Source organism: Ostrinia nubilalis, chromosome 22 (assembly GCF_963855985.1).
Source record: "Ostrinia nubilalis chromosome 22, ilOstNubi1.1, whole genome shotgun sequence".
Lineage (NCBI taxonomy): Eukaryota > Metazoa > Arthropoda > Insecta > Lepidoptera > Crambidae > Ostrinia > Ostrinia nubilalis.
The window spans coordinates 5,512,389-5,534,570 of NC_087109.1; the positions used below are offsets into that span (position 1 = coordinate 5,512,389).

General features: G+C 35.9%; 2 protein-coding genes across 3 annotated transcripts in view; both read right to left on the minus strand.

Annotated features, from left to right (window-relative positions):
• The window catches only part of LOC135083034 (sister chromatid cohesion protein PDS5 homolog A), a 46,203-nt gene extending 44,965 nt beyond the window's left edge, over nt 1-1,238 (minus strand). Inside the window, exon 1 of the mRNA XM_063977798.1 lies at nt 994-1,238. The gene's annotated coding sequence lies outside the window, so the exon portion shown is untranslated. The remainder of the gene's footprint in view (nt 1-993) is intronic.
• A 3,141-nt stretch (nt 1,239-4,379) lies between these two features.
• LOC135082891 (retinaldehyde-binding protein 1-like) overlaps nt 4,380-22,182 on the minus strand; it is a 41,813-nt gene continuing 24,010 nt past the window's right edge. Inside the window, exons 1-6 of one of the 2 annotated variants that reach the window (XM_063977655.1) lie at nt 19,864-19,940; nt 14,247-14,509; nt 10,932-11,153; nt 10,340-10,533; nt 9,216-9,332; nt 4,380-8,883 (exon numbers count right to left, since the gene is read on the minus strand). In XM_063977655.1, coding sequence (XP_063833725.1) covers nt 8,641-8,883; nt 9,216-9,332; nt 10,340-10,533; nt 10,932-11,153; nt 14,247-14,499 — 1,029 coding nt within the window. In that variant the 5' untranslated portion in view covers nt 14,500-14,509; nt 19,864-19,940 and the 3' untranslated portion in view covers nt 4,380-8,640. Of the gene's footprint in view, nt 8,884-9,215; nt 9,333-10,339; nt 10,534-10,931; nt 11,154-14,246; nt 14,510-19,863; nt 19,941-22,182 lie in introns of those variants that run through there. The other variant, XM_063977654.1, reaches the window with a different exon arrangement.

Sequence of the window (22,182 nt, forward strand, 5' to 3'; positions counted from 1 at the left end):
TTCTCCATAGATATTAATTCAATGGCCTGGGTACTTCAATAAGTATTAATCAATATAAAATCGAATTTCACCTAATTGAACACAGCCTTATTGGGTCATGAACAAAATAATATTTTACTATTGATAAATATTGATATTAAAAAGAAATTATAATTAATACAAATTAAAACTTTATATCATCTGTTGCCCCGTACTTATCTGAGTATATAGAATTAAAAAATCTTATGGGAATATTTACAATAGAGAGAGATGTGATCAGAACCACAATCTTTTGTTGAGGCAAGTATTTAGCTAAAATAAAGATATTTCTGTCAACAGTGTGCTATATGACCCCGTTGAATATGGAGTTCTAGGGACAAAAAACATGATATTTACCCTAGCCTCTGACCATTGGCACTAACAGCCTAGTCTTTTCTAATATCATGTTTTTTTATTACAACCCCAAAACATTACCTTTTCTATGAGTTTACTTTTGATGTATGAAATGAATTCTTGTCTAAGATACAGTTCTTACTGTGTGAAACAACATCAGTGCTCCAAGCCCAGTGTCAACAGGCATCACTAACTTTCTTTGCAAGTGACATTTATTGACCAATAAACCACAACTGTTTATTGATTACCAAATAACCTAACAAATGCCATACTATTACGAAGTTGCCAAACAAAATGAACCTCAATTGTTGCTCAATCTATAATCATGATCACAAACCATCAAAGTATGATCATAACAATATTTTTATGACAACCAAACGAGATTTAAATACGTACACGATACACGAATGCAAGTGCATTGTGAATACGAACAAAACTGCATTCGTGGTTCTACAACAAACACTTCCAATCATGGGAGGCCCATCTTTTATTGCAAACCAAACATCAAAATTTCGAGGTTAAACTTTGGGGAGTAAGAACAAATCTCACTATTTATACACTTATTTTGAATAAATAACATTAAAATAGTAAGCGTATACCGATAATGGCTAGGATACGTACAAGAAGTCATAGACGTGGGGCAATGTTCCTCCTGATGTTTACAAAAATCACCACAGTACACGGGAACAAACAAAACAATCACAGTAATAACATCGTCGTCTCATCAAAACTGCACTGGAATATAAATCATATAAGTTCTGAATTGTCCTATTGATCTAAATACATAGAAATTTCTTGTAATAATTTTTTCAATCTTGTGGACGCCAAACTGCGGGAAAAACTACACCGAAGTTAGCAACGTTTCTCGTGCAATTCAAGGTCATTGCGCTGTCTATGGATCAAACACTATCTATAAAGTCTATTGTCTATTATTTTAGAACGAAAACGTCAAACTGGTAAAAGGAAACATACTGATCAAAATGTGTTCCATTTTTGGTAATTTTACACAATTTTAAATAATTCGATTTAAAACTAAAGCGCTCTATACACACCAAAGCACTATTGGCGGCATTATTTGAAAGTTGGTAACTGCCAATTTTTATGCAAATAAAAAAACTCGTAATTAGACATCCTACTAATATTATAAATGCGAATGTCTCGATCGACTCTTTCACGCAAAAACTACTGAACGGATTTTGATGAAAATATACAGTATTATTCTTTATAACCTAGAATAACATAATATAGGCTATAATTTATGACAATCTGTAACAAACTAAATTTCACGCGGTTGAAGCCGCCGCACTATGGAGCGAAATTGAGATTTATGGACATAGCGATTTTTTTCACAATTTCTATTTGAAAAAAATACCTATCGATAGGTTACGTTATTCTGATGAATAAATGCTTCACAAGTTTTTCTCTAAAACCAATAGTTTGACTGGAAAAAAATATTTTCCATTTTCGTTGTATGGAATGAAACATAAAGTGGTCGATTTCGACTAAGCCTTGACAGATCTTGCTTTGAAACTACTTAAGCCTTGTTCTATGGCTTGTTGACTGTAATCCTACGCTATCAGCGCGCATCCAAAGTTGCCCGTTCACAAGTTATGAGGTTCTGAAAAACTAAAAAAAAGTAAGTAAAAGTGACTTTTTTTTGGAATATCTTTTAAGATTTAACAAAAATATAAAGATTTTATACGTTAATAATGTAAATTAACCTTAAATTACTGCTAAAAACACATTTTAATAAACTTAAAAGGAATTAAATCAGCGATTTTTTTTTCACAATTTGTTTAAAAAAAATACCTGTCGATAGGGTATGTTATTCTGATGAATAAATATTATGAACGTTTTTCTCTAAAACCAATAGTTTGGCTGGAAAAAAATATTTTCCATTTTCGTTGTATGGAATGAAACATAAAGTGGTCGATTTCGACTAAGCCTTGACAGATTTGCTTTGAAACTACTTGAGCCTTGTTCTATGGCTTGTTGACTATAATCCTAGACTAACAGCACGCACACAAAGTTGCCCGTTCAGAAGTTATGAGGTTCCGAAAAATGAAAAGTAAAGTAAGTAAAATTGACTTTTCTTTAGATAAGACGACAAGAGAAAGGTTAATTACATTACTAAAGTATATAATTTTCATGTTTTAGTTGAATCTTTAAAGATTTATACCCAAAAAAAGATACTTTTACTTACTTTAATTTTCATTTTTTGGAACCTCATAACTTCTGAACGGGCAACTTTGGGCGCGCGCTGTTTTTGCAGGATTATAGTCAACAAGCCATAGAACAAGGCTCAAGTAGTTTCAAAGCAAAATCTGTTAAGGCTTAATCGAAATCGACCACTTTATGTTTCATTCCATACAACGAAAATGGAAAATATTTTTTTCCAGCCAAACTATTGGTTTTAGAGAAAAACGTTTGTAATATTTATTCATCAGAATAACATACCCTATCGATAGGTATTTTTTTTAAACAGACATTGTGAAAAAAAAAATCGCTGATTTAATTCCTTTTAAGTTTAGTAAAATGTGTTTTTAGCAGTAATTTAAGGTTAATTTACATTATTAACGTATAAAATCTTTATATTTTTGTTAAATCTTTAAAGATATTCCAAAAAAAGTCACTTTTACTTACTTTTTTTTAATTTTTCAGAACCTCATAACTTCTGAACGGGCAACTTTGTGCGCGCGCTGTTAGTCTAGGATTATAGTCAACAAGCCATAGAATAAGGCTCAAGTAGTTTCAAAGCAAATCTGTCAAGGCTTAGTCGAAATCGACCACTTTATGTTTTATTCCATACAACGAAAATGGAAAATATTTTTTTCCAGCCAAACTATTGGTTTTAGAGAAAAACGTTCATAATATTTATTCATCAGAATAACATACCCTATCGACAGGTATTTTTTTTAAACAGAAATTGTGAAAAAAAAATCGCTGATTTAATTCCTTTTAAGTTTATTAAAATGTGTTTTTAGCAGTAATTTAAGGTTAATTTACATTATTAACGTATAAAATCTTTATATTTTTGTTAAATCTTAAAAGATATTCCAAAAAAAAGTCACTTTTACTTACTTTTTTTTAATTTTTCAGAACCTCATAACTTGTGAACGGGCAACTTGGGATGCGCGCTGATAGCGTAAGATTACAGTCAACAAGCCATAGAACAAGGCTTAAGTAGTTTCAAAGCAAGATCTGTCAAGGCTTAGTCGAAATCGACCACTTTATGTTTCATTCCATACAACGAAAATGGAAAATATTTTTTTCCAGTCAAACTATTGGTTTTAGAGAAAAACTTGTGAAGCATTTATTCATCAGAATAACGTAACCTATCGATAGGTATTTTTTTCAAATAGAAATTGTGAAAAAAATCGCTATGTCCATAAATCTCAATTTCGCTCCATAGTGCGCCGCGGGCAAAAGCTTTTACATATTTTAAATGCGTATCTAGGGTTGCCAGGTCCAAAATCACAAAAGCCGGACTTTGTGTTTCATTTGGCCGGACATTTTACCCTAAAAGCCGGACATGTGACGGGGGGGGGGGGGTGCAATTAGTGTCAGCTCATGAGTGAGTACTATCATCATCGGTTGCTAACCAACATCCTGATGCGTGCGCTTCATAGATTCTGTGGCTCGACTTTCGCCTGGCGCGGCAACCAAATAAAAAGCCTAACAAAAGCCGGACAGGCCGGACAAGGCAATATTTGGCCGGACAAGACCCTAAAAAGCCAAACATGTCCGGCTAAAGCCGGACGCCTGGCAACCCTATGCGTATCCCAACTTTTTACTAAAAATATCGTAATAAGTTTATTTTGTTAGTCATCATTATCATTTTAGCAATCAATCTTGTTTTATTTTAAACTTTGATGTAATTGAGTATTACTATTTATTTACTTGGCAGGAACTAATAAAATAGCTATTGAGTAAGGTAATTAATAGGCTTAACAAAACATTAACCTATTGTAGGTATAGTAAGCATTAACAGAATGAATAAAACAGCATTGTTAATTATAGTTTTTATTTATTTAAACCCTATGTTGTAGGACATTACCGAAGATAGTAGGTCTCATAGATTTTATAACTACAAAATACCCTAACTAAAATCATGTTCACATTATAAAGCAGTCACATTTCGTAAACTTTATATGCAGCAGTCAGGTTGTCATGTCGAAGGCACCGTAGGATCTTGAAGCAAAATACCACCAGTCGTATTACGAATTCTCTAAATTATGACAAAAAGGTAGGATTTCATATACACATACGTGGACCCACAAATTCATGCTCAAAAACATTTCAGCAGTAAACAACAAAGTAGCGATAGATGAGTAAAGATCTTAAGAGCCATTTTACATTTTCGTGCGAATTTCTAAGATTTTGGAAGCATGAATTACTATCTTAAGCAACACCCAGAGATTATTTAATAACTGCGAAAGATAGGTCAATCCTTGGTGTTGACCATTAATGAAACGGATTTACTAAAACTCTTTTGCTTAATTCACAGTGCCCCATCTCCCACAACCATTTTACGGAAAAATTGCCGCAGACTCATTTTCAAAGTCCTGTATCTATTATTTATGCTCATATAATAAGCTTAAAAATATATAGTAATCATCGGACATATATTCTTGTAGTCCATTAATGAAATAGATTCTTGAATTTCATTACCATTATTGAGTAAAATCTAAAAATAATTTGGCAAATTTGAAGATTAACGTCACATTTTGATCGTGGTTTTTGGTTTAAAAACACAGCAATAACTGCAATAAAAGTATCCCAAAATAAAGAATATTCATTGTAGAATAGATTTCTACAGTTATTGTTTAAATATTAGTAACCACTTTGTCAAAATATTGATGTGAATATCAGTATAAATTACAATACGCAAGCCGACATCGATTAGTATGGCGCGAGCGCCCGTCAAGGCAGGACCTGTGTCATTTTTCCCGCCGTGACGTTTACGTGCGTTCGTGTCGTGAAGCGGTGATTTGTACGGCGACCAAATGCATTTGATACTATGCCGAGAGGCTGTTTCGAGTCGGCCGGCCGAGCAGAAATTGAAATGATGAATTTTAATTTCTTTGACGGATCTGGGTGTAACTATGTATAATATGTAGGGACCATGTATTTAATTTAATAAATAAATTATAAAAAAGTATATCCATTATGCTAGCACCCTTAACACAAGCATATTGGTTGCCTACTTTTGGACTAGATGGCGCTGTGAAATTGTCCAAAGATTTGTTTATTTATTTATCCGCTTTGAGTTTTGTTTCGTGAAGAAGAAAAAGAAGCGTTTTGTTTCGAGAGGGAAGCTTTGTTGTTAAATCTATACTAATAAAAGAGGAAAGATTTAATTGTTTCTTTGTTTGTTTGGAGGCAATAGGCTCCGAAAAAAAATTCTTTCACGATTTAGAATCCTAATTTTTTTCTATGTAGGCTATAAATATTTTCAAAAACTTTAGTCCAAAATCTTTGATAAAATTCGACGTTTAATAAATAAATTAGATAACATATTATTAATACTTTTTTTTTCAGTACGATTTTAGTACTTGTTTTTCAGAAATTCTACGATTTAACTAAACTTCTTAAGTGTTTATATTTTATGCATAATTTATTAACTTCTAAAATATACATATATCCTATTGATAGATGACGTGCTTCGTATTTTATTAAAATTATTACCTGACTAGGTTAAAAAGGTGTGGAATGTTATTTTGGAGATAACTTGGTTCCATAGAAATATAGAGAGATGCTAATTAATGCGCTGAGTTCGAAACTCAGTGTCGTATTAGAAATTCACACACACAAAGAAATCAAATTATGTGCTCATTATCCACTGCGGTATCAGTATTCAACGTTCGAATAATCTTTAGTACTATGCAAGCAATATAAACTGTTTACATAATGACGTCGCTACTGTCATCATTGCTTTCACAAGCAATATGTTCCATTTTGTCCCTTGTCACATTTCCCTTTAGTTTCTGTGATCTGTGCTTGTTTCTAAGTTGATATCAATGAAATATTCCTTAGTACTTTTGATTTAAATTATTTTTTTTTATTTTGACACGTGTTTGAAAAATCAAGGTCAGATAACAATAAAATAACAAGTGAAAACGTAACATTGCATTGCAACTCGCAATTTCGCAATATTGATGAGGAGATTCTATTGGAAAGTCTGTATTCATTCTTAGGATTCCCCTAACACCATCAAATTCAAGAGAATTCAATAGAGTGCAGTTTCCCATCTCATGCTTATGGACCACGGTTTAAAATAGTGTGGTTGCATAGAGCCTGCAACGGGCAACCGCGTGCGCAGCTGCTCATACTAATTTTCAATACAAAAGTACGAGTAAGTGTTGGCGCCCTCACGAGTTTTAGCGGAGTTCATATGGTAGCGGAAGTAGACTTAATGGAAATCTATGCTTCTCCGACGACCAGTTGTATGTGGAATACTCCAGAGTATGCGCACACAATAGCCTGGTGATTTTAGCACCTGAAGGAAAAACAAAAAAACATTGTTTGCAAAGAAATCTGCGGCAGGTGTAGTGTTTTAATTTTGTTTTAGAAAGATCTCATAATTTTGTAAGTATTCAAATATTTAAACAATAATTTGTAGATTTTATATCAAAAAATATAATCATTTAACAAAATTAATTTTCTTAGAATATTTTAATTCTATTAGAACCATTTTCCACTTCATCGCAGAAGAAGTCGCGGGCAAAAAGCTAGTATGAAATATGTAGTATTGCCCGCGGCTTCACCCGCTTGAAATTTAGTTTGTCACAGATCGTCATAAATTATAGCCTATACATTGTTATTCTGGTCGACGCCAGGGTTGGATGAGCGTCGCTGTCGCTGGCGACAGGGTCTTCTGGTTCAGGGTTCATAGCGTAGGTCTCAGTCAAAATGAAATCCACTCGTAGAAATTAATAAACTCAGTGTATTCACGAAAATGATTACACACAGCACTAGAGTCGTATCGGAACTGAGTGAACCAAAGGTCTTGCGATAGGAACGTCCGACCCGAGTGATAGTTGAACACAGACTGCCTAGTACTGCTGTACTGTACTGTAAAGTTTCATCAAAATCTGTTCAGTAGTTTTTGCGTGAAAGTGTAACAAACACCCAGACATCCACACAAACTTTCGTATTTATAATATTAGTAAGACTAGTAAGAAGTAAGATAGTAAGATGAATTATTTTAGTTATTTGTTTACTTATAATAATATTTATTTATTTATTTCTTAGCTCTGTCTGATAATGGATCTGGAGGAGATGCAATGGCCACCTCCGTAACAAAACAATAGAACCCTATGGAGTTTGGGCTTGTGTGATTCGCCTTGACGAATAGTTCGTATCCAGGGTCCGATGATGGAGCTGTAAGGGGGCAGATTTTTTTTTCAGTATGTGACTGTCTTTATTTTGTACTTAATATATATTTTACATATTATACCTATTCGTGTTTCATTATTCGTATCCAGGGTCCGATGATGGAGCTGTAAGGGGGCAGATTTTTTTTTCACTATGTGACTGTCTTTATTTTGTACTTAATATATATTTTACATATTATACCTATTCGTGTTTCATTATGAATCGAAATATAAAAGACTTAATAAACTCTATTAAAAATTAATTTATCAAGTTTGAATACCTCATTCTACCTTAAAATTAATAACTTAAATCAAGTCTTAATACGGTCACGGCTCAAGATTTTTTTGTCCATTTCAGCGTTCTTTTTACTCTTTTGACGTTGCGTTGACAGCTTTTACCTAAATTCGCGCGGAATATTTTTGTGAAATGGCTCTTAATTGTTACGTTAAAATGCAAACTGAAACATCGGTTGGCAATGAAAAACAGATAAGAATGGTAACGTGACACCACCGACGGCTGCCACTAGCTCTCTAGTCACTTAAAATAGGTAATTAAAAGTTAACACGTAAAATACTCCTGCGATTAAATGGAAAATAATATTTAATTAAAAGCAAATCTACTTCCGAAAATCTTACGACTAAACAATGAAAGCTTGAGATCTATTTTACGTCAATGTGGAATGTGTTTACCCACCCCGTTATGTTTCAAAAATAATAATTGAAATTAAGTGTTGATTTAAGAACACGTTTTTTGTAAATTGATTCACATTAAGAATGTAACAAATAACTTACAAAGCAATGAACTTAACTATCGATGTAATTACTGTTAATCTAATTATAAATTGTTTTATTACTCAATGATACGTAAAATTATTGAGTTAAAAACTATTTTCTAATCCAGTTCTAATTTCCGGAATGAACCAGCTGTGGAATGGATATCTTGAGTGAGGTCATTCTTCTCCAAAGCATAGAGGTCGACGCACATGTCATCTAGCGCCAATAGTTCTTCTCTGCGTTTCAATAGATTCCGTTTTAGCTCTTCAATCATATCCCTCAACGGGACTGTGCCCCCGTATTCTTTCGGCAGTATTGATGGATCGACGTGCTTTGTCAAATCCTCACTTGAACGGTGGAACTGAAAAATAAAGGTGAAATTAATAATTCTGATGATATCGCCGTTAAAATAATGTCGCGTTATTTTTTATAATGAATTCGCTAAGTCAGATTTAACACACATTGCTGTATTTTATACTACAAGAATAAGACAAAAAAAGTTGGTCAGTTGATTATTGTTTTAGGGTAACTTATGTAATAGTGTACACTCAGCTTAATACTTTTATTTATTTATTGTATTGGCAATAAACTGACGTCACAACTTTTGATTGGGCATGACAAGTGAAAATAAAGATGGAGGGAAACTTAAAAATTGATAAACTTTTTTTACAATGAAATGAATATTTTTCTTACCATTACGCGGTCTTTTAGTTTATCGCTAAGCAACGACACTGCAAATTCGAAGAATCTGACTCCGTAGGTCGGGATGTTGACGAAGTGGGTCCGCTTGTGACGCATTGGCGTGGAATTCTGGGAAGGAAAATAAAGTTATTTAAAAAGTTTATTTACTTAAGATAATAATTACAAGACCATTATTTTTAATTATCAGAAAGTTCTTTTCGTATCAACCAAATGCCTTCCACTGTTCGACAAAGGCCTCCCCCATGGATTTCCAACGAGCGGTCTTACTTTTGGCGCAAGTACACTATGCGGGAAATAGGCCAAGAGCCGAGATGATTGTAATAGTGTAAACACCATCTTACTTTTTCCTCCCACCCGTGCGTCGCCCATACTTCGTCTCGGTCAATTTTCCGCATAGTGTACTTGCGCCATTTGTCCGCATCCAGGGTCTTTCCGCAGTTGGGTGCAGCAGCTGTGACCGCGGCTCGTCCAGCTGATGATGATGACGATGATAGTCACCTGGATGCAGTTGAGCATGATGCGCACGTCGCTCAGCGACCACAGGCTCACGTGCGGCATCTGCATGCCGGCCTCGTCGTTGACGTGCGTGTAGCCCAGCAGTTGTGAGCGTGGCTCGTACAGATGATGATGATGATGATGATGATTATGATAGTCACCTGGATACAGTTGAGCATGATGCGCACGTCACTCAGCGACCAGAGGCTCACGTGCGGCATCTGCATTCCAGCCTCGTCGTTGACGTGCGTGTAGCCCAGCAGTTGTGAGCGCGGCTCGTACAGATGATGATGATGACGTTGATGATGATGATGATTGTCACCTGGATGCAGTTGAGCATGATGCGCACGTCGCTCAGCGACCAGAGGCTGACGTGCGGTATCTGCATGCCGGCCTCGTCGTTGACGTGCGTGTAGCCCAGCAGTTGTGAGCGCGGTTACTGCTGATGATTATGATGATGATGATGATAGTCACCTGGATGCAGTTGAGCATGATGCGCACGTCGCTCAGCGACCACAGGCTCACGTGTGGCATCTGCATGCCAGCCTCGTCGTTGACGTGCGTGTAGCCCAGCAGTTGTGAGCGCGGCTCGTACAGATGATGATGATGATGATAGTCACCTGGATGCAGTTGAGCATGATGCGCACGTCACTCAGCGACCACAGGCTCACGTGTGGCATCTGCATCCCAGCCTCGTCGTTGACGTGCGTGTAGCCCAGCAGTTGTGAGCGCGGTTCGTCTAGAAGCAGCTCTACGATCATGGAGTGCACGCGCGCCATCACGCAGCTGTCGAACACGTGCGGGTCAAAGCGGCCTGGAACAAGGAAAACATTATGTCGTAAGATTTTCAATTTAACCTTAAAATTGAAGATATTCGAAGCTAGAAGTTTCAGAGCACAGACAAGGTGATTTCGACTAATAAACACATCATAAAAGGCGTTGTAGAACTTATGTGGATGCAAAAAGTTTGTATGCAAGTCACATTAAAAGTAACCTTCGCGTACGAAGTAGCGTAAAACAGCTAATAAAATCAACATTGTAACATTGAGTCATGTTAAATATTATGTACCTGCGTTTTATTTTTATATCTTATTTGTGTTCAAGTGTAAAAAATGCATCTCTACCTTTCTACCACCACCGCGCCAAATTTTCACCCAACCCTCCTAGCTTATAGCTCCTATGAAAGAAAAAACATCCATTCTAACAACTTACCCATACAAGACAGCACCACCCTTCTGCCTTCAGCGTCTCTCTTCGGCAACGGCACCAGATACCCAGCATCAATGACAGCGGCGATTTTAGGATCCAACGGGTCCAGCTTCTGGAACCACTGGGGGTACATCTGCCGGATGGTCAGGTACCGTTCCAGCATGGAACAAGCTTGGGGGATGGAGTACTTCTTGGTTCGGAGGAAGCGGAGCAAGAAGGGGGCGTCTGGGGAAGAAAGAAGGTACATGGTTACTCAAACACAATCTTTTTTATGATCATTGCACTTTATTCTGGGAAATAAATGCTACTCGTATCTAATCTAGCTGACAATTGGGAATATGGACCTTAATTTTTACCTTTTTTTTCTACCACAATGTGAAAATGGGCTAAGTTAAATAATAATTAACAATACATAGTGATTAACAATGGGGGTTGGCCCCCAAGAACTTGAGAACTTTAAGAACTTGGGTTCTCAAGAATAAGATTGACTCAATTTTTTGGGTCTGGCTTGGCAAAAAAACAATACCTTCCTAAGTAACTTCCTCATCTGCATCGAATATATTACTAATTTATATGTTTTCTTAAACCCAAGGTTAGTCTGTAAAATAGCCTGTAACAAATACTGTAAAACTACTATAATATAGTTAAGTTCTGAAAAATTTAACGCTACGAGTAAGTATGAAACAAGTATTTTACTTTCTGCATTAACCATGAGTCCTATCGTAGTTTTCGAATCGATTCTCAACTGTCCTACATAGTCTGACATTAAAACAATTGCCTTAACCGTATCACGTATTCCGAAGTGCAAGTGAACCTTGGTGGAATAGTAATGGCTTCGCGCTGTGATTTGAATAAAAATCTGTTGCGATGAGCATTGCTTACAATTTCACATGCATCGAAAGCTGTATGCTGGCCGTCGCACTGTCATTTAAGGTTAAAGAACTTTATTCTCATAAGAAATTTACATTTCACTTATAATGAGATACTAAAATATTTAATAAATAAGTTACAAATTAGCCACTGGTACTAGTAGCTGCTAGCCTGCTATGTGTATCTTAAGTTTCTTTTTAAAAATATGTAAACTTTCACAATCCTTCAAGTCGTCAGGCAAACTGTTGAATAGCTGTGCTCCCTCAAACAGTACAGTTTTTGTTCCGTAATTGGTCCTTGGCGTTATTGTTTTGAGTTTAAATTTATTTCTTAAGTTATGTGTATTACTCTTTATGTTTATTTCTATATTAGTTTTAATATTGTCAGTTATAATTTTTTTAATCAAAATGCATGTATTATATCTGTATAGCTGTGATAAATTAAATAATTTAGTTTTTACGTATAGTTCATTAGTGGGCGTGTGGAAAGGATAATGGAATAAGACTTTAACAATTTTATTTTGGGTTCTCTGTAATGGATGAATAATGGTTGGTGCAGCAGATCCCCAAATTTCAATAAGATAATTCAAATGAGATTTTACCAGGGAATTGTAGACAGTATGTTTAATTTGTTTCGGAATACAATGTGAAATCTTTCGAAGTGCTCCTAGTAATGATGTTAGTTTTGATTTAACATAGTCAATGTGCGGTCTCCAAGTTAATCTGTCATCTATAAGTAACCCTAAGTACTTTTCCTGGTAGGATCTTTTGATAGTTACGTTATTTATTCTCAGCGCATTATATTTGGGTATTACTTTATTTTTTGCAGATAAGATCATATATGACGTTTTTTGTGTATTAATTGTTAGCAAATTCTGCAGAAACCATTTATTTAGCAAGTCCAGGTCTTTTTGAGCGTCGGTGATGATTTCATGGATGGATTGACCAAAATAAAATAAGCATGTATCATCGGCGTATAGTGTGAGATAGCCGGTTAGGCCTATTTTATTGATGTTATTAACATATATCAGGAACAACAATGGCCCGAGTATGGATCCCTGGGGTATTCCAAATGAGATACCTTCAGAATTGCTCTCGAAATCATCAAGTTTAACAATTTGACGCCTGTTTTGCAGATATGATTCAAATATATTTAGCGCTTTATTTCGGATACCTATGTCGTTTAGCTTTAGAAGTAGCTTTTGGTGACTTACAGTATCAAAAGCTTTTTTTAAATCAATAAATATACCTAACGCAATATTTCTTTTGTCAATATGAGTTTTAATTTTAGTTATTAGGTCTATGGCAGCTGTTAATGTACTTGATTTTGGGCGGAATCCGTATTGTTCGTCGATAAGAAAATGCTTTGAGGTAAGATAGTCATTAAGCCGATTGTACAAAAGTTTTTCAAATATTTTTGATATTACAGGTAACACTGATATCGGCCTGTAATTGCTGGGGTCAGTTTTTGGACCCGATTTATGTATAGGACTAACCTTAGCTAATTTAAGTGTATCAGGGAAAATACCTAGTCTAAGACAGGTGTTTATTGAAGATGCTAACTTTTCAACGATTAGACTCTTAATACATTTAATTGCTTTAGTGGAGATTCCATCTAAACCGGTGCTTGTGTTAGCATCCAAGTCATCTATTATCTTACTTATTTCGTCTGTACTACAAGCTTGGATTTCATTTAGCGTAATATCATGTGAGTGGTTTTGTCCATAGGTTAAAATATTTTCTGTGCAACTGTGATATTCATGTGGTATTTTACTAGCTAGTTCTGAACCAATTGAAGAGAAAAAACAGTTAAACAAGTTACATATTTCTGTGCCGTCAGTTATTAATTTGGAATTAGATATTAGGTTTGGGAGAGCAGAGCTACTCTTAGTTTTGTTTGATGCAAGGCTATTAATTTCTATATTTAATTCTAAAAATATTACTGGTTACGACGACACTGGCGCGTCTATTGTACGAAAGGACAACTTAAGTTTCCGAATGATGGTCAAGATGTAGTTTTTAGTTCTGTTTTACGTGATGCTTTTCATTCAAAGTGAGAGTTCAAAAAAATAGGTAATTTAAGCCTTATGGTTCCCGCAAAGCAATTGGCTCACCTGCATCTTTCCCGTATAAATCGTAAAAGATGACAATTATGGGAGTATATGGCCCGCTTTCAGCATTAATCTCTAAATTTTAAGTGACCCCTATGAAAACAAAATGCCTGTTATGTGTTACTTAAAGTTAGGGGTCACTTAAAACATAGGGATTGATGGTGAAAATGGGCATTAGGCTCCTAAATCCGTCCCCAACATCAGGCCTCCTCTATCTACCCGCGAAGGTAATGTAGGCCAAATCAGCCAAATCCTCTGTCTCTGGTACATTGAGAGGGTCATACTTCCTCAGTAGAGTCAAAGACTTTTAATAGGTATTTATGAATAACACAACTTACCAGTCCTACATTTCTTGATAGCAGGATGTTTGTCAATGAAATGCCTCATCTGCGTCAGGGCCTGTTCCCTAAGCGCCGTTTCCTCTCTCAGTTCCACTCTAGCCCTCTCCCTCAGTTCTGGTGGGAGGTCCCCTGTCTCCCTCTCCTTTCCCTCGAGGATGTGGAGGCGCTCCTCGTCGGTCACACGTGGCTCCAGGTCTGGTTTGGGCTCGTGCTTCCGACATTCTTCTGGCTGGAGCACTGTGGTTGCCATTTTGAGTTAACTGGAAAGAAATATATGAATTTCAATAGGATTCTTTTCGTCACAGAAAAACTTACTTCTGCTAAAATCCATTTGATTTTGACTATGCATTGGAAACAAAGTTCATAAATTACTCGGAAATTCGTCTTTTACCTAATTCTTTTGTTCGGTAGGTTGACTTGCTGGCGAGGGCCGACTCCACTTAAGTACAAATTGAGCAAGGTCTAAAGCTCAAATTGAAAGAATTGTACCTAGTTTCTTTGTCATTTTAAAAAGGTTTTGTACACAGAGCAGCAGGTCAGCTCAGGGTCACAAATTGCATTAAATTAACAAACATTTTATTATGGTCAACAAGAAAAGAAGTTCATAATAAATGTATTTCCGCAAAATGTAACTGGTAATAAAAACCTTAACCTTCACTAGAATTTAAACTTTAATAAAAATGTTTTGGAGGTAATTTGCATTTTTCAGGTTCCGCGGTACCGTTCTTTTGTTTCCACTACTTAATAGTAGGTGCTTATTTTAAAATATAAAGCACTGGCAATACCAGTTTTCGACTTTATAAAGTATTGTTCAAAGTTTTGTAATTCTATTAACTAACCACCGCCATGTGACTTTTAAAACTGGTTCCCTCGTTTTGTCATACGCAAGTTATACAGTGTGTCCGGGCATGTAGTGATCAAACTTTAAAGGCGTAATCTATGGACAATTTTATCGATGAAAATACTTCCAATTTGGGGCCTGACCCATTTCTCGAAAAATTACATCGATTTAAGTTTTTAATTTTTAGTTTACAACTCTTCTTTCAAAAACAAGTGAAAGCGTGGGTAGCCTAACATTAATAGGCAAATATTTTGTATCATGCGATAGCCAATAAAATTATCTATTAGTAGAAGAAGAAAGCAGACACAAGTTTCATACATTTTATGGGAGTAAGAATGGATTGAATTAGAAAAATACATTAGTTACTTTTTTAACTTCTTTTTCAGTTATTTTCCAACACAAGAAAAACCAGGTCGTTAAGGTATGTTTTATTTGGATTGTATTTTTAGTATTTGAGCTATTCTACAAAACGAATGTAAATTTATTAGTCTACGTCTATTAGTTTCGACGTAATCGTTGAACAAAGATACCCCTTCCCAGCGGTTTCCATAGTAATCGGAATAGGTTGTGTGATTCTTTCAGGCAGTGCATTTTCGCATGTCGCGTGCGCTATGGAAACCGCTGGGAAGGGGTATCTTTGTTCAACAATTATGTCGAAACTAATAGACATAGACTAATAAATTTACATTCGTTTTGTAGAATAGCTCAAATACTAATAATACAATGCAAATAAAACATACCTTAACGACCTGGTTTTTCTTGTGTTGGAAAATAACTGAAAAAGAAGTGATAAAAGTCATGTATTTTTCGAATTAAATCCATTCTTACTCCCATAAAATGTATGAAACTTGTGTCTGTTTTCTTCTTCTACTAATAGATAATTTTATTGGCTATCGCATGATATGAAATATTTGCCTATTAATGTTAAGCTACCCACTTTTTCACTTGTTTTTTAAAGAAGAGGTGTAAACTAAAAATTAAAAACTTAAATCGATGTAAATTTTCGAGAAATGGGACAGGCCCCAAATTTGAAGTATTTTCATCGATAAAATTGTCCATAGATTACGCCTTTAAAGTTTGATCACTACATGCCCGGACACACTGTATAATTTTATTTTAAAGTATTTGGTCACACAAAAGTTGTATTGACGACTCTACATTTTGGTTAATAGAGTCTGATAAAGAGAAAGAGAAGAGTTAACTCTCAGTCTCTCATCCCATCAATTTTGTGCTTGGATTGTTTTATTTTTAAGGCCAAAAATATCCTTAATTCCACGTAGTTACATAAGCCGCCACAGTGTTAGTTAAATTAAATGAATAAGAAAATGAATAATCCAAAAGAAACCAAGTCACGCCTACTTAATTAAGAAGAACCGTGTCACGACGATAAATATTAGTAGAATGATCTTACTGTACGCGTAATTTTAGTGATACAGTATCGATTAGTTCGATAATAATTTGATGCTAAGTTTGACTAACATTCAATAGAATTCAATAGATTTACGTGACTGCTGCGTACACGCAGAACATGCAAGGCTGCATCCAATAATATAACTACCTAACTAGTATTATATTATCTGTGCTTAAACTTAATTACTTAAATATTTTTTACTTAGTAGCCGACTTCAAAAATGTTAAAAAGGAAGTTTAGGTCTTGTTGTTACAATTGAAATAAGGTTTTGTTTTGTAACTACATGAAAATAAGGTAAACTTTTTGGCCACTTTGGTTGTAACGAACTGTTTGATCTGTGAACTGACTGCCTACCTAAAAGTACCTAGTTTTTGACTGTGAAAAGGTAAGTTAAAATTAGTTAATTTTGTAGGTAATTTTATTTAGTTATCAAAGACAGATCCCATTCCAGTCTTCATTGTTGGTCTATCTTTAATCCAAAATAAAACAAAACTACAAAAATACAGCGAAAGTATTCCAATTCATTCTTGACCATTCTAATGACCACATTCTCAGCACATTGTTACGCAAATGGCTGCATTATCCGACGCCACGACAAAAGAATTCGTTTTTTGTGTGTACAAACAGACTAACTCGCTCTTTAAATGTTTGTCTACGCCCATGCTTCGTTTGTTTATGAGTCATTAACATCTATTTTGCGATTTTAATTTAGAGGTCATTTAAAATGATCTTTCAAACCATGTTTTAATACGGTTGTGGTAGAGTTCCTAAGCCAACAAATCCAATGTCATAAAATCATAAGCTCCAGGCTACCAGCGACAGACCATCCGAAAAAAAGTCTACTGAATTTCAAAAGTTTGCATCGTGCGGTCCACTCAGCTTATGACCGCAGTCTGTGGAGGAACACTATCAGCTGTGGTCGCGATCCTCATCAGTGAGGGCCGGACTGAGGAAGAAGAAGAATTTCAAAATACCTATACTGTCCCATTTACAAATGACTGAAAAAACCGTTTAGATTTGAATTTAAGTCGGAAGAAGTCATTTTAAATTGGGATATTTTAAAAGAGTGCAGGAATATATTATTTATGAATATTTTGACGTCGTGTCACGCGGAACGTGCCACAGCACACGCGAGAGATGTGAATCCGACTCTATTAGTGACACACGCGAGCTTACATTACACATTATAGATAGGTACTTTTAATACATAATATTGCTAGTTACTTGAAAACAGAGGGTCTATGCTAGACAAAGTAGCATATCGAGATGTTACAGAAAAAGCGCCGAACGAAGCAATTTCGGGATGAAAACTTTACGATGGGAACTTTTTCTAGAGGGGCAGATCCTAAAATGTCGTTGCTTGGCGCGTTTTTGTCTTAACTTTGTCTTTGTTCTTACATCATTAGCTTTGCCTAAAATATTTCCAAACTGTAAATTGCGCGTTCTATTCCGGCATGTCGTGACCTTCAATCTTGTGGCACAAGTCCACAACTTTCACTTGCGCTTTCCAAGTGTTTTGGCAAAGCACGATCATGATAGACAGGGCCAGTAGAGCTACAATACAAAGATTTGACAGCAACTTTTATAGACGTATGTTACAAATCGCGATAACCTTTACACTCTTTCGGAGGCGTGTCGTGTACTGTTTACCTATTTATAAATGGGTAATAATCAGTTTGCTTAGGTGGGTACATTACAGAGGTGTGAAAATGAGTTATTGACGAAAATCGAGCTCTGTAAATCTATACTTCTATACTAGTCTATACTAATATTATACATAATTGCGAAAGTACTCGTAACTCTGTCTGTCTGTCTGTATGTCTGTCTGTCTCTCTCTCTTTCACGCCTAAACCACTGAACCGATTTTGATGAAATTTGGAATAGAGATAGTTTGAGTCCCAGGAAAGGACATAGGATAGTTTTTTTCCCGGTTTTTGAAACAGGGACGCGCGCGATAAAAAATTTCTGTGACAGACAAAATTCCACGCGGGCGAAGCCGTGGGCGGAAAGCTAGTAAGATATAAGTTGGCTTATGTACTATAACTAACACTGAAGACTTACTGAACAACTGAAGGTTGAGATTTATAATAAGAGAGAGACCATAACTGTTTAACCACGACAGGCTGTCTACATATGTAGTTATAGGGGGAAAATTCATACTTTTAAAATAAGACTCTACTCATGATACATTTCCCTTATTTATTTATTTATTTAAATATGAGACAGATCCAATGAGTTAAAATTGCAATAATTATAACCTTGCACAGACATTGAGCACTTTGGCATCTAATTTCGATGTAATAGGGCCACAATGAACGGTCCTACGCAGCCCGCATCCAGGCTCTTTCGGCGACCTTTGCCAGATCTTCGGTCCACCTAGTAGGAGGCCTGCCCACGCTACACTTCCAGCCCGTGGTCGTCACTCGAGAACTTTTCTGCCCCAACGACCATCGTCTCTACGAGCTATGTGCCCCGCCCACTGCCACTTGATTTTAGCAATTCTTCGAGCTATATCTTGGGAGAGGCCTTTGTCCAGCAGTGGACGTCATTTGGCTAAAACGAACGAACGAACGAGGGAAATTTCACCCTGTATAGACATGAATTTATATTTCTGATGTCAACGGTAAGTAACGTCGAATCTTATTCAAAACCATTCATTCAAGCCAGATCAAAGCCCGATCATAAAGGTGCAGGCGCTCCTGATGCGTATTTGATATTCTATTGCCCATCAATAGGCCATTTGAAGTCGGCAGGCGTGTCATCGGGATGTCAACGTCATTGTTTGAAACAATGGCGTATTTTGAACTGTATCCAGGTGAAATAAGATGCATAATGTGGCAAATTGTTTCGAGTCTTATGATAGTTTAATAAGACTTTCCTGTTCTTTGGGATTTCCATTATTAAGAGTGAAGGTGAGAGAATGAAGCAAAAGATTAGTAATTAATTCTAGCCACAATTTTTTTATTCTTAACATAATTGAACTAGGTATTCAATTGTCATTTAAAGAGGCTTAAAGCTACGACTCCGTAATGCAGCCGGCAGAGGCGCCGGGTTCCGGGTTCGATTCTAGGTATGGGTCAATTGATATTTTTATCGCGTTTGTTAGGGGATCTGGGAAAAGCTATTAAATAGTTTTTAAATTAGATATTACCCCGCAACAACAGTGTTAGCTATAAACAAGGTTAAAAATGCTATTTCTCAAATTGCAAATAATTTATCAAAAAGTAGCACTTTAATAAAAAAAAGTTATTTTTTTGCTTTCAATGTACCTAAACTCCGTCAACGCGACTACCTTCAGTAACATACGCATTTCATAAGAACCGCACTATAAAAGGACAAACGCGACACAACACAGCACTTACAGGTCACATCTCTATCCAGCTCCGCTGCGGGCACATGCCGGCGCGACACGACCCTCAGCAGACGTGGGCTCACTTCGACTGAGTTCCAATTTCGATTCAAACTTCGAACGCCCGGTCGATGCTCCCGGTCCTGACCGTTAACTCCCAAAATATTGCGACAGAGGTTCCACTCGAAACCGTTCCCGTATTTTTAAATCAATCCATCTCTCTCACTCACCTTCTGATGAGAACGAAACAGGTAGAGTCGAATATAGTCAAATCGATTTGCAGATAGGGCCTCGAAGTTCAAGTATTCTGGTGCGTTTACCTTTGCCTATCTGCCGTGAAATCGGGTAATTAAAAAGTGAGAATTAATCAGTTGACTATTTGGGAAACACCTTTGATTGACATAGTAATGATAGGGTAGAGCGTGCTTACCAAATGTTGATGATAGTAAGTAATTCAATACTTACTCATCTAGGTATTTCATATGGATGCTAAACATCGTTTAGGTAAATCGATGTGTACTAGTAGCCATAAAATACGAGTCTTGTATATTGCACACGTCTCTATCTTAATGATCAATGATCAATATAAGCTTTACAGTAGTAAATTTAATGAAGTAAGTTAATAAATTATAGAGACATAACAAATAAGTAATCATAAGAATTTATTGTGTACACATAAAACTAATTACTTTACTCTACCTAGGTATAAAACAGATTAAAACATAAACTAGATATTTGAAATATAAACTTAAAACTGTTTGCAAACTACAATATTGATTAACCTTAAGCTTAGTAGATACGAAAAAAACAATCAGTTTTTCGCCTTTGACTGCTCTACGTGGGAGTCGAACCATCGACAGTCCAACTCAACCACCAGACCATGGAGGCTAGGCGTGACGTAACACACGCAACAATAAAATTGCCGTTACATACGACTACAAAACAGCTATAGTTATAATGTAACTGTTACATCATGGAAACTGCATTTTGCAATGTATTAAGAGCATTTTCAATAAGTGTATTGCAATAGTGGATACAATGCAATATATTGCAATCAAACTATTTCTAACTCCGTTATGCTTGACCGGTTTTAAGACGAAAATATCCGATCTTTTGGCAATATTTTGCAAGTGCTAACATCAGACTAAACCTACATTTTTGTTGCAAGATCTATTTCAACAGCGGCAGATGCCATAACTTTACGCATAATGGTATTTACAGTAGCAAGCAAGGGATACTATGACTTCAATTTCCACACACTTGGGCTAGCCCATGGCAAGTCCAAAAAAATAATGACAAAATTCTCTGAAACCACTATATCTACAAAAAGCTCACTCACTCATCAGGAAATCTCAGAAACTACAAATGCATAATGCATGGGGGTTCCTTTTAGAACGCCGGTGCTCACTAAGACGGGATTTTGCAAAATTCAACTCCTAAGGGGGTAAAACGGGATCCACGCATACAAAGTCGCAGGCGGCCGCTTTATTTATTTTATTTATTTATTTATTTATTTACGGGATTATCCTACCTCTCGTTACCAACCGCTGCAACTCCTATGTAGCCAGGATCTACAGCTTGACCGCCATTAAAAACCCAACTAGTGAAGGTCAAGTTTGTGCCTAATACTCTATTCAATAAATTCATCTAAGGTTTTGTTGGCGACACGACAAGAAGAAGATCTATTAACATCCAAGAGGTCCTGTATTAACCTGAAAAACGATACTCGTATGAATTACTTGTCACTGGCTGAACGTTCAACAGCCAGAAGCCATAAATGAAGAAAAAAAAAACCAAAAGAACAGTTTGATTTTAAGAAATCGTACTGATTAAAAAAGTGCAAGTCAAGTGCGGTCGACGCACCCGTGCACCGTTACTGCCGAATTGCAACATCCCGTGGGACATCGACTGGTCGGGCGACTTGTTTGGAGATCCCTGGCAGTGGCTGAAGACCACCGAGTGATATATTTATGTTCTTTCCACAAATTGTTTTCCATTTCCGTATATTGGAAGTCAAGAATTAAGGATAAGAGTCTTCAATCCAAACCATTTCACACTTCAATAGAATTTAAAAACACACGAAGCAACCATTTTCCAATTAAGACCACCTATGGCCCACTGCTAAAGGGTGCCCTCTCAGACGCATAACATTTTTCATCATAATTTAGTTTGGCATAACAGTATTTGCATAAAGTTTTTTCGCATAAACTTTGATATGCATAGTATTCTAAATGCATAATGGTTTCTTAGGCATAATAATAACTTTCTCTAATTTTCAATACCATAATTTAAATAATCATAAATGTAAAGAACATAATTTTTATATACATAA